Source organism: Rattus norvegicus, chromosome 13 (assembly GCF_021556685.1).
Source record: "Rattus norvegicus strain SHRSP/BbbUtx chromosome 13, alternate assembly SHRSP_T2T, whole genome shotgun sequence".
Lineage (NCBI taxonomy): Eukaryota > Metazoa > Chordata > Mammalia > Rodentia > Muridae > Rattus > Rattus norvegicus.
The window spans coordinates 85536261-85549733 of NC_141546.1; the positions used below are offsets into that span (position 1 = coordinate 85536261).

The following is a 13473-nucleotide window of genomic DNA, read 5'->3' on the forward strand; positions in this document are numbered from 1 at the left end:
AACTATAGCCACCAGCTTGACCAAGGACAAAAAGCACACCAGTTCAGTATTTGTTGACCTTTGTGGACACCATAAAGGACATTTTCACTTGGTCCATCCCAGAGGACAGAGAAACAAGTTGAGTGTTTCATCTAAACACCCACAAGCCACAGGCCCTCTTTAGACTTCTGGCCCGTTTTCATTACTAACCACTCACCATTGAAGATTCATTGGTTTTGTCTTTGTACAGACAGACAACAAAGTTTTAAAACTCTTTATTTGGGTTTCAGAGGAAGAACAGGTATTGCATTATAAAGACTTGTTTGAAATAGTCTGTCGCCATCATTTATTGTAAACAGACATGATTATTCAGGGAGAGAACAATACATTTTTTTCTGCATTTCTTCCACACGGTAAGACAGGGTCCCACATAGCCCAGGTTGACCCTGAACTCCTGATCTTCCCACCTCCACCTCCCAAATGCTAGGATTCTAAACACACTCCACCATCCTGGTTTATGTGGTGACGGAAGCCATGGCTTCAGGCATTCTAAGCAAGCATTCATCCATCTGAGCTGCATACCCAGTCTATCTCCCACCCACTCTTAGAAGAGCATGAATTTATGCCCATTTAAGACACTGGCTTCGCTGAACCTCATTACCATGATGAGGAAAAAAAAACCTAGAATCTCAAAGACTAGCAGTGCTTTGTAGCTGTCATCATCTCCTGGCCACGGCCCAGGAAGTAAGCATGATAATGAACTAGGGTAGTTCAACTGACATACTCGTGCTGTGCATTCAATCTGCTGAGTCAGTCTGGGATTAGCATCCTGGGGAATATGACACACTTCCTGGTTCATTTAACTATAGCCACCAGCTTGACCAAGGACAAAAAACACACCAGTTCGGTATTTGTTGACCTTCACAGATGACCTATTGACTCTTTAGTTCTTGAACCCAATATAATTGTCTTTTCATGCACTAAATCTGTAATGCTTAGAGCTAGCCAAACAAAGGGTTGTTGGCCATGCCATGACTCAGTAGGTTTCCTAATCACACGGTTTTTTTATTTTTTCATAGATTCTATGAGTACCTGACAGGTATTAGAATTGCTGAAAGTTCTAGTAATATCCAAAATAAACTATGTTTTAAGCTTAGTTATTAAAAATATAAGCTAATAGAATACTAATAGAGTTTGCTTAGGCAGGAGAAAACTGTATTTTCTCTATGTGCATAGTTCCTTTTGGACTCTGGGAATATCTTCCTAGGCAGTCCAGTAGTTACTTAAAAGTCACCCACAATTCCTGTAGTGGGGACTGGGGAGGAAATGTCTCCTTCCAAGTGCTATCAGGGTGGGAATGACAATGCCTTCAATCCATTTTCTTCCTTCTAGGCCTTACTTTTCTTCTTCTGGTTAAAAATATGACTGGTATTCATATTAGCATAAAAAATCATTACTTAAGTAAATTTCAATGGCCTACAACTGAGGCGAGAACAGGTGGTAAGGAACATGGGTTTGTACGTGGCAATAAGCTACCCTCCAGGCTGGGACTATGTGGAGAGCTTGGGAGGTTGATTCTTATGATGGAGCTACAGGTCTCACTCGGAAGTTGGGGTCTATGTACCATGAGGTCAGTGCCCCCCGGCTGAGGCGGGAAGAGGGCTATGGGGTGGGGGAGGTGCGGTGAGGGGGGACTTCCATGAGTTCAGAACGGGGAGTCACTGGACAGGACGCTGGCTGTGTAGGTTAAGGAAGTGCAAGAGCTGCTTCTAATGCGCTATTAAAGCAGAAGCTCCACTGGACGATTTTGATGTGGGAGGAAGTCAAACATGCTTCCTAGTTTTGTTACTGTGGCACATTTCTGTCATGTTTCATACTAGAGCAGCAAGACTGAAACACAGCCTTACAGCTGTGGAACTGTGGGAGTTTTCCAGGGTCGAACGTTCTAGTCACTGCAGCCATGCCTGACAGTATCCGGCAGCTGTTACTAATGGGAATGCTCACCCGCCCAGGATTGAGCATCACCCAACAAGACTGAACCACAGCATATGAGGGAAAGGTCAGTTCCCTCTGTTTTTAAGTGACAGTTATTGGAAAAATTCAGGAATGAGTCAATAATATAACTTTCAAGTACCTCCTTGTCTGCTTCGTTATCAATATTTTTTATTATTACTGTTTACATGTGTCTGTGTTAGTGAATGCCATGTGTGTGCAGATGCCCAGGGAGGCCAGAAGAGGGCACTGCATCTCCTGGAACTGGAGTGTGAGCTGCGCTAAGGTGGGAATGGAACTTGGGTCCTATGGAAATGCAGCAAGCACTCTCAATGGCCGAGCCATGTCACCAGCCCAGGGTCTACTTCTTTCTAACAAGAAAAGCAGAAGGGGGCCAGCTTTGCACTGCTGACATTTATCTCTCAAGCATCCTTTCACATCACCTCCTAACCTGGAAGCGGATTTACACTATGTTCTAAGGAGGCTGTTTTATGAGCTGACTGCAGAGAGAAGCCGTTCTGACTCAGTAGTTACTTCCGCTGAATTTTAGCAGGTTTTTTTTTTTTGTTTCTTTTTTTGTTTTCCCGGAGCTGGGGACCGAACCGAGGGCCTTGTGCCTGCTAGGCAAGTGCTCTACCACTGAGCTAAATCCCCAACCCCTCCCGCTGAATTTTAAAGCAGGGCACTCGCAAACACATGAAAGACCAAGCCACCAGTCTCTATCAACACTCCCAACATTACAGAACCATCAGCCCAGGGCACAAAACCATCTAATAACAGGGAGAGTGACTTCTGAGAATTTATCTAATCAAAAAATCAGATTTATTTGTTTTTATTTTTATGTGTACTAGTGTTTTACCTGGACACATATATATGCACTCCATTTGTGCCTGTGCCTACAGAGGCCTGGAGAAGGCATAGGGTCCTACAGCCCCTGGGAATTGGAGTTATAGATGGTTGTGAGCTGGGAACTGAACCTGGGAATTCTGGACGAGCAGTAAGTGTTGTTAACCACTAAAGCATTGCTATAGCTCAAATTTATTTAATTTTTTCATAATCTTGAAAAAAAACCACATTTTAATAAATTAAAAAATATGTATATATATATTTTATACACACATAGCGTCTACATTTCCAGGCTATAAACCCCAAAAAGCAATCCCACCAAAATAAAAAAATGAGACCTGAATGGCTGCTTAATTTGCTCCCAGAGCAGTGGCATTTCCTTCCTGATGGGCCTGCGGCAGCACACAAACATTAAGCTAAAACCCACTATGCCCAGGGATTAGAGCTTTCTCAGCAATTTAAACAGCAGGGTCCTCTTGGTATCTGACAATTGCTTTCCCCTCATTTCCTAAGCTCTACCCTGAGGAGGGCCCCATTCCTCATCACCGAAGATGGACTTAGGAGTGGTAGTGAGGGAACCGGACAGACCAGTGAAGGCAGGGAAGAGGAGGAAGGAAGCTTTGAACAGTCCTTCCCACAGCTCCTTGGCTCCCTGACCTGTGCTGTGACCACCTTAACTTCTGTCTGCTCTTTGGCTGTGTCCTCCAGCCATCCCCGCCACTGTTACCTGTAGGAGAGGCATCAGCCTTAGCAACTGTGACACTGTTGAGGCCTTTGGTCTGAGGCGTTGGTGAACCTGAGGGGCTGCAGACACTGTGGCTCTCAGCAGATGAGCGTCAGGAATGAGCACACTGCCTCTGCGTACAGCCACAGGGCAGCCCACCGCTCCCACAAGTGGCTACTCCTAAAGACTTTCCATGCATTTGCTAACTTCTCCATGGCACCCAGTAGAGGACTGGTCCCCAGGGCAAACAGGTATAGTCTGAAAATCACTAGAAAGCCAACCAGGATGGACTGTGTGTGGCACTGAATTCAGCAAGAATGGCCCTGTCCCGGAAGTGTCTAACTAGCTTAGAAGGCAGCAGTAATGTCCAGGGAACGGCTGTTGGTCCAACAGTGCCAGGCATAACGAATGGGGCCACAGTCAGAAGGTGACCTGACTGTGTGCAACCCCCGAGGGCTGCCCTTCTTTTCCCTTGTAGGGAGAAGAGGACTTAGCCGCCATTGTGTGCACTGGAATGGAATCATCTGACAATGGCAGCCAGCTGGGAAGAGTTGTCAAAACCTAAAATCATATGAAGGGAGGCAGCTCACGGGGAAGGACATGAGTCCTGCATCCATCCCTGTGGATTTGTAATGTACAATGGACAGTGCTTGCTATGGTGAAGGAAACAGGGAAAATACAATAAATAGATGTGAACATAACTTTTGCTTTTTGTATTTATTTATTTGTTTGTTTGTTTTGAGGTGGGTTCTCTAGACGCCTTTAGCTGTCCTGTCCTGGAATTTGATATGTAGACCAGGCTGATATTAAACAGTCTGCCTTCCCTTTCAAATGGAGCTAGGATTAAAGGCATGTTCACAGTCATAGCTTTTTAAAAATATTCCACTAAGCAACAACAAAGAGAGCTTAGTTCCTTATCATCTTCTCTCTGGAGAAACTGAGACTTTCACCACACTGGGCTGCAGCCTCTCTGGGAAGCCATGCTTGTTCTGTGTACTGTCTGTCTTTAAGGGAAACTGAGTCTTGCTTAAATCTAGTCACCTTGAGTTCCTTGGCTGAGCCTGGTTTCACAGGAGTGTGTCCTGGGCTAAGGATTCCCAATGAGAGGAAAGCATTTGCCCTGAGGCCTTTAAAGATCTTTGCTGATTGGCAGACTTCCAAGAGTGAAAGGTGGCTGTGGCTCTGAACTCCACTGAGGCCATACGTATGGTTAAACACATATGTAAACGGAGTCCCCTCCTCTTACATTCCACAACTGGCCTTCCCTTCCCTGGTCTCCAGTGTGCGGCTCATTCTGGGACCCCACAACAGTTGTTTGTCCAGGGCTGAACCACAAATCACAAGTAAAAATAAACTCTACCAACTGGAGATAATCCCTTTACCCAAACTCCGAACTGTTTTGACTCTTTGTAGGATGTTTTTGGCTGCTCGGTTTTTTGAAATGTGTTTTCTCAAGTATAATAATCAGAATGGATTTGAATCAAAGGAGAGAGAAAGCCAACTGGTGGTAACCACATGAGCATGTGTTCTAAGCTTTAAATAAAAACTCTTGACTGTGCCAGGAAGTGCAGTGGACAGAAGAGGAAGTGGGTCTGACCTGAAGGAAGGTGACTGAGAACAAAGCACACGACGGGAGAAGTTCTGAGGATGACCCACAGAACCAACACCAGGAGACACTGCCCACAGGGCTGCACGGCCATCAGAGAACTGTGCTCCAGCAGCTGCACGCTGTGGGAAGACGGTGAAAAGCAGAACGGCCTCTTGTTTTCTCTCTCTTTCCCTGGAGTTGCAGTACAAGGTGGTTCTCCGCTTGCCGAGAGGCAGAGAGCAGCGTCCTCTTCAGCTCTTCAGCTTGGCGAGGCCCACTCTCTGCTTCCCAGTGCAGCTCAGGCACTACTGTACCGACTCAGGGAGGGTGCTGACCACATGGGTCGTCTCTGTGGCTGTGGGAGGGGAACCGAAGAAGGTGCTGGTTTGGTTTCTCTGATGATCTCGGAGATACGGGGGAACCGAGGAGCTTTTGATGTGGAGGATCCTGGTGTCCATGACCTGACAGTCAATCTGCATCATTACTTCATAATCCTGCCCATTGATCACGTTATCTGCAGAGGAGTAGACACAGGCGTCAAGAGAGCATTCCGGGTGGAAGTTATCAATACACTTCCACGGCTACACAGGAGCCTTATCAGTCTCTACCCCTGTGTGCCAACATGTCCTGCGCTTTCCTCAGTTTAATTCCCCGAAGGTCTTCATTGGTTCAGTTAGGGCTGTACCCTTCCCTCCACCTGTGGAGACTGATACACAAGACAACGGGAGAGCAGGGAGAAATCCCATTGTCCCAACATTGGATTCCACTGAAATTGCCCGCACTTTTGTACATTAGCTGCCTCATCTGAGGATGCTGGACTTCACAGATTTCCTCTATGACTCAGTCTCAAACCCGATCATTTCTTTCTTACTCTTACTTCCCTCCTCCTCTCTTTCCCATCCCCCCTCATTTCACTACTTATATACTCGCACCCTCAGGTTCCCCAACAGGTATACCCTAGTACTATTGTCACCCAATCTTCTGGGGCACAAGGGACATATACAGTGAACACGTCCAGCATCCAAGAATGCTGGGATGTCTTCTGAACACCAAAATGTGGGCAGGAGGTGACTTAAAGCTTAAGGGCAGAGAAGGAAATGAACATTAAATCATCGAGCCATTTCAAGTCCCAGAGAGCTATGACCAGAGAACCTTTCAACGACATATCATGGTTAAACTAAATAAGATGCTATCTTGGGCTTTTTCTGTTGCTGGGATGAAAGACCCTGACAAAGGAAACCGAGGAAAGGATGAGCTTATTTTGGCCTCTCCATCATGGAGAGGAAGTCAAGATGGCAGAAGCTTGAAGCAGCTGCTCGCCTCACATCCACTGACAGGAACCGGATGGAGGTGGATGCATGCTGCCGCCCAGCCCCTGCTCTCCATACCCATGGCTGAGGAGTCAGCCAAGAATAACTCCCTCCCCCAGTGTGCCATCCTGCCTCTAGTAAAGCAATCAAGAAACCCCCCCCCACGCTTGCCCGAAGGCTTATCTCCCAGGTTATTCTAGATCCTGTCCAGTTATCAATTAGCACTAACTGTTCCAAATGTCAAAAGTGTAAAGCTAAGAAACAATATTAGAAAATGTTGATGCATGTACAATGGCGATATTTAGAATAACATTAGATTTGTTAGCAAACTTAGAAGCCAAGAAAGCACAGAATGGTATACTTCAAGCCCTAACCATAGCTAACTGCCAAGCAAAATTACTGTGCCCAGTAAGTTATCTCTTGACATTTCAAGATAAGCACACACTAGATGATAAAGAAGCTGGCACTGCGGAAATCACACAAACACTATTCACAGTGGAAGGAGAAGGACAGGTTTAGCCATGGACCAAAGGGGAGCTGAGAAGCCATCCATTATGCATCACAGGAAGCTAGTAAACCCCTGATACTAACAGGAAGGAAAAGTAACTACCAACAATTCTAAAGGCCAGACCAACTGCTAAAGCCACCATTGGAAATAGCCAGCCTCTCTCAATTATAAGCTTAAAAGCAATAACTTCAACTGACCACTGGCTGACTAGATTAAAAAACAAACTTATTTATTTCCTGTCTCCAAGAAATAGCTTACTGGCAAAATTATTCATAAACTAAAGAGTCAAAGGTAGAAGCAACCTTCTCAGCAAACAGCAACAGGCTGGCAGGGCTCCAAACAAAACCTACTCAGAAGAATAAGCCCAGGACGCAGGACAGAGGGGACACATTGGCGATCAGACATCAGAACAAAGATGATTTCATTTCAGGGATGCAAGGCCGGTTCAGCATACGCAGATTAGTAAGTGCAACACTGCACGTAAGTAGACTTAAAGAGAGAAACAAATAATCACCGCCATATACACTGAAGAGGCATCTGGCAAAGTTCTATATGTCTTCAAGGTAGCTTAAAGGAACCAGGAGCAGACCAAATATATAAAGGCAACATACAGCAAACCTATAGCCAACATAAACATTAGGGAGCGTTTCCTAAAATCTCGAAGGACATTCAAAAGAATCCTCAAAGTCAGCTAGAGCAAGAAGAGAAGAAATAAAAGGGATATAAAGAGCAAAGTATGAAGTCAACTGACCCTATTTTCAGGTAACACCATTCTATACATAAAAGAACCCAAGGTTTCACTTCTTAAGGTACCCCGAAGCCTGGAAACACTCCTGAATCTGTATTTTCAGCAAAGTGGCAGAACACAAAACCATTATGTTAAAAAAATCAGTAGTTTTCCTACATACCAACAATTAATTTGCCAAGAAAGAAATTAGAATCAATTATTCCATTCAAAACCAGTCTCGGTAACAAGACAATCTCTAGGATTATGTCTAACCAAGGAGGTAAAAGAATTCTACAGTGAAAATTTCAAGACACCAAAGAAAGAAACTAAAGATGCTAGACAACAGAAAGGCTCCATGTTCACAGATGAACAGAACATTATGGAAACGGCCCAATCACCAAATGTGGGCTACAGATTCACTATGATTCCAAAATCTAAATAGCATTTTTTTACAGGACTAGAAAAAATAACCTAAAATTCATAGGAAAACCACAAAAGAGCCTGACTAGTTAAAACACTTCTAAGCAGGAAGAACAATGTCAGGTATCACAGTATCTGACTTCATATTATGCCACAGGGCCACAGTGGCCACAGCATGACCTGGGACAGAAACAGACACACAGACCAATGGGGCAAATAAAGGACCCAGAAAGCAGCCCACGGAGCTTGGGACACCATTTTTGGCAAGAGTATTAAAAAATATACATTGGAAACAAGATACTCTTCGAAACCCGTTTTCTGCATGCAGAAGGATAAAATTTGATCCCTATCTCTTACATTAAACAGCAAATAATAATAACAGATCAGTTTAAAATATATCAAAGACCTTAATATAAAATATGACAAGCCAGGTGTGGTGGCACATGCCTCTAGTCCCAGCACTTGGGAGGCAAGGTAGGAGTTCAAGGTCAGCCTGGTCTATAAAGTGAGTTGCAGGATAGTTAGGGTTGTCACACAGAGAAACCCTGTCTCAAAAAACAAAACCAACAAACGAGAAGCTGAACCTGCTAGAGGAAAACCACTTCGGGACACGGACGCAGTACGAGCTTCCTGAAAGTGGTCCATCATGGGGAGTTGACAAATGGCACTATGCCTCCAAAGGGTTCTGAGTCCCACACAGAGGCGCTCGCTGTTGAATTGCTCAGTCACTAACATGGCGACCATCGGATAAATCACAGTGATGTACACAATGGAAGTTTACTTAGCCACGAAGGAAAGTGAGATCAGGGCATTTTCAGGAAAACGGATGCAATTACAAATTGTTATGTGAGTTAAAGTAACCCACACTCAGAAAGACAAGTGCTGCATGCTTTCTTTCATATATATAAGATTTTAATTATATGTGGTGTGTGTGTGTGTGTGTGTGTGTGTGTGTGTGTGTGTACATGTCATGAAACTAGAAGAGCCATGAAAGTAGAAAAGGGTCTTAAGGAGAGAGGGAAAGAGTAACAGAATACCTATGACTTGAGAGTTGTGGGGCCGAGAAAAGGAAGAAGAGGAAGAGGAAGAGGAAGAGGAAGAGGAAGAGGAAGAGGACCGGTAGCAGGGACAGGAGATGTGAGGTAAGGGAACAGGAATGACAGAAACAAAGAATGTATAAAACTCTATAAAAAACCCAATACTGCATACACTTTCTGTAAAATACTGAAAGTGCCAGTTATGGTTTTTAAATAACAGCTGGATTCCTTTCAAAGCTAGCGCCACATCGGATCGTGTGCAGACACCGTGTCCTGTATACTTTTCACACAGTGAATTGCATTTTTAAAGCAACTGGATCAGAGGGTTTAGAGCAGTACAGAGGAGAGAAGAGCACAGGGAAGAATGTTTAACCCTTATTTTGCCTTTCAATGACAGAAGGAACCGTGAAAGGGACCATCTAAGGGAATGGTCAGGAGGGTTAGCCCTCTTCACCTGTGTCATCTAAAAATGTATTTATGTATTTAATATGGATGGGTGTTTTATCTGCATGTACATCGACATGCCAGAAGAGAGAGAGAGAGCAACAGGTCCCACGGGACTAACAGTTACAGACAATGTGAGCTACCAATGTGGCTGCTAGGAATTAAACTCAGGACCTCTGAAAGAGCAGCCAGTGCCAGTGCTCTAACCACGGAGCCATTCTGCCAGCCCCGACAGTGAAGTTCCTAATTCCATTAGATTCTCCGAACTGTGAATTTAACAGTGGAGAAGGAAGAAACCACAGCATCCGATACTTATGCACTTCCTTAGGGATCGCTAGATCACTACTACAGCAGGGCAATATACATCTCCTGTGCCTGTCCCATGTCAACAAGACAAGGGAGATCTATGTGCTTCGTTCTTACAGATAGCGGTATCTGCTGGAAGGAGCACAGGCTCCTGCTAAGTGTATGCCCAGGGTAACTGCCATGGACTTAGATATCTGCATCACTTTAATGATGTGTGTCTGAGCACACATGGCATGACACACGCGTTTACACAGGTGTGCAGCAGGTGCCCAAAGAGGACTGGATTCCCTGCAGACTGTGAGCCACCTGACGCGGGTGCTGGAAACCAAACTCCAGTCCTCTGGAAGGGCAGCAAGTGCTCTCCGCCATCGAGTCATCGCTGCAGCCTCCATTATCTTGAATCTAAGACACCTACTCTCTCCACAGCTACTCTCTCCACGCTTCTAAGAGGATGGGAGACTTTTATTTTAGGACAGAGCCAAATTACTCCCTTATTTGTAATGTGGGTGGTCATTTTCCAACTTGTAGTAAATGAAATGATGAGAGAATTATAAACAGATAATGTTTCTCAAGCCCAGCTGAATAATCACGGCACTACCCCAGAAGCTCAGGGAACTTGGAAGACTGCAGTCGACGTGGCATCTGCTTGTGCATTTTCACCCGTAATCTGGAGCTGCGTCTCGGGGAGAGCCTAGTTTCATCCTGCCTTTCTGTTTATTAAGATCATGCCGGGCCAAACAGCAATTTTTACATTTGAATACTTTTCAGTGACAAAAAGCTCAGATTAAAAGTAATTTTTCCTGTCCTATTACCCTGTCTTTGAACTTTTTTTACACTATACAAGTCAAGCACTTGGGAAGAAAACCCGAAGTTTGACATTTGATCTTCAGAGTCCACTGATTTGTGTGGGGAAAGTGAGCCACAGAGCTTGTCACAGAAGGTGGGAGAGCTGGAGACATCTAGTCTGGATGTCTGCAAAGGGGGATAATACACATGCTTCTATATGTTCACTGAAACCACACAAAAAGGTTTGTTATATGTTTTGGAAAACAAAGCCTATCAGATTCTTAATGGGGTAGAAAAAGAAAACATGAGAAAAATCTAATGACCTGCTAATTTTGCAGTGTATGGTACATTTCTTCTATTTTACGTCCAAGAAAAAATATCCCTGGTTTGACCTCAGTCATCTGTCCCAGGGCGTCAAACATTTCCACTGATGATTAAGGTTCCCTTTCACTCCTGTATGTGTCTTTGATTACAAATGAAGTTAGTCTTCTTTGCAGTCGCAGCAGAGAGGAAGCACAGCTGGCCGCTGCTGTGCTCTAACCCCGTCTTTAAGGCCATTGCTATAGCAGCTTAACATCACCTTTCCAAGACACGCCTCCACGCAACGGCTTTCAAGTGATTTATCTTTATACAAGTCCATTTGACTGTCTAGAAGTTAGCCAGTGTTTCTCACTGAACTATTTTCCAGAAAGTACAAGATGGAAGACATTCTGCTAATGTATTTGGAATCATTTCATTTAGAACATGTGACCACGTTCAGATTTCAAGGCACCACACCAGTCATTTCCTTTTGGAACCACAGTCCCTGTGTGCATCCTCCTGTGTATGAGTGCACACACACGCATGCGCTGCAGCACAGAAGACCAAATAATGGAAAACACATGTCAGAGACCTGAAATATATATTACTAAATATTTTGGGGGGTTAACTCAGAATCCAGATGACAGTTTAAGAACAGGACTGGGCTCTCTAATATAGTTTAAGCCACCTGTAGAAGACATTAGGTCTGCATACCTGCTGCAGTTTAAATTGATAACTAGAGTTCCTGGACACCTTAAATATCAAGGAGAGATGAAAAGCTTAGAAATACAAGCTTAGATGCTTTGAAGGAAAACTAAAGCAGCAAATTGGACTCCAAAGCTAGCAGCTCCTAGTTAGGCCTGAAATGGTATTGTTATGTGAAGCGCAACCAGGAGGCTCGGGATGGCTCTGGCCTAGGTGACTTTACAATATATTCTGTCCATTACTCCCTTCTGGTGGTGACAAGTACTAGGTAGGCCATGGTAATTGGGAGCAATGCTAGAAGGCCATATCAGATCTAGATAGTAAGTGAAGGCAGTAGAATTGAAGAAGCCCTTTTCCAAGACAATCTGCATACATTTTTTAGTATTCATACTTAATGGCAATTAAGAGTCATAATTGGGCTGGAGAGATGGCTTAGTGGTTAAGAGCGCTGACTGCTCTTCCAGAGGTCCCGAGTTCAAATCCCAGCAACCACATGGTGGCTCTGATGCCCTCTTCTGGTGTGTCTGAAGACAGCTACAGTGAGTGTACTTACATATAATAAATTAATTAATTAAAAAAGAGTCATAATGTTGCCAACATCTCTAAAGATTAGAGACTATAACATTGGTCTGTTCTAGAAGATCTTAGAAAGGATTCTTTGCAGGTTTCATATTACCCAATTGGATATTACCTCAACCAGTCATTACTGAAGTCTGAATTGCTACAACTAAAGAGGACAGATTAAGAAACAGGCTCTTGGTAACGCCTTGGAAAGTAAGGTGTCACTCTGCAGCCCAGACTAGCCTTGAACTCAAGGCATTGCTCCTGCTTTACCTTTCCAGTGCTGAGCTTACAGGTGTGAGTCACCATGGAGGCTTCAGGGTAACTTCATCTGCTTAAGTCTCAACAGCACTGGATCGTAGGCATCTGTTTACAGTGGGCATCCAGGACAGCGGAGCTTTAGCACTTTCTGCCATGATGGCAGATGAGGCTTCTGCTACTCCTTTAAGAGCTTGAGCTCTGTTACCAGGTGAGCACCTCTGGGAAGGACAGACCTTCAACTGATGCCAACAATTTGCCCCTCAGTGAGACTCCAACAATCAAAGCAGGCCCTGGGGGAGGCTCTGGAGACTGGGGCTGATTTAAACTGGCGTGAGAGAGAACAGGGTTAGGACATGAGAAGCTGAGACACAGCACACGCTTTAAAGACGAGGTTAATGCGAAGGGCTCTGCTAAGAGAAAGTCATGGGTTTCCTGATGACAGGGAGCATGGTAAACCTTAGGTTAAGGAATTCAGAATCAACTTACATAAAAATACCTAAAAGCTTTTCCCCACTCCAAATTTATATTTAATTTAAAAAGAAAAAATAAATGAACTAAAGAAAAGAAAGAGAAAGGAAGGGAGGGAGGGAGGAAGGGAGGGAAGGGGAGAGAGGGAGAGAGAGAGAGAGAGAGAACAAACCACGGTTATCTGGGAAAACAGGACAGACAAAAAGCATCACACTAACGTGAAGGTTCTGGGTTTATGCTTCTACCAACAGATATGTGGAAATGCAACGTTTTGAAAAATATCCATCCTGTGTGCTGGGCCTTTTGAAACATAGAGAATGAGACGGCCACTGATCCAAGTCTGGAAAATGCACAAACTGGGTATTTTATGTTTAAAATCCATCAGGCAAATCAAAAGGGAAAGAGATGAAAGGCAGCAGGCGGAGTGCTGGAATGTGTTCTGAACGCTCGGAAGGAAGGGACCGGGAAGCCAGGAAAGGTGTCTGAACACTGAGGGTGGAAAAATTCCAGG

At 44.4% G+C, this 13473-nt stretch overlaps 1 protein-coding gene across 4 annotated transcripts in view; it reads right to left on the minus strand.

Annotated features, from left to right (window-relative positions):
• Positions 1–238: 238 nt before the first annotated feature.
• Atf6 (activating transcription factor 6) overlaps positions 239–13473 on the minus strand; it is a 177787-nt gene continuing 164552 nt past the window's right edge. For 3 of the 4 annotated variants that reach the window (XM_087580984.1, XM_087580982.1, XM_087580981.1), the window contains exon 16: positions 239–5643. In XM_087580984.1, coding sequence (XP_087437110.1) covers positions 5435–5643 — 209 coding nt within the window. In that variant the 3' untranslated portion in view covers positions 239–5434. 4 annotated transcript variants of the gene reach the window in all.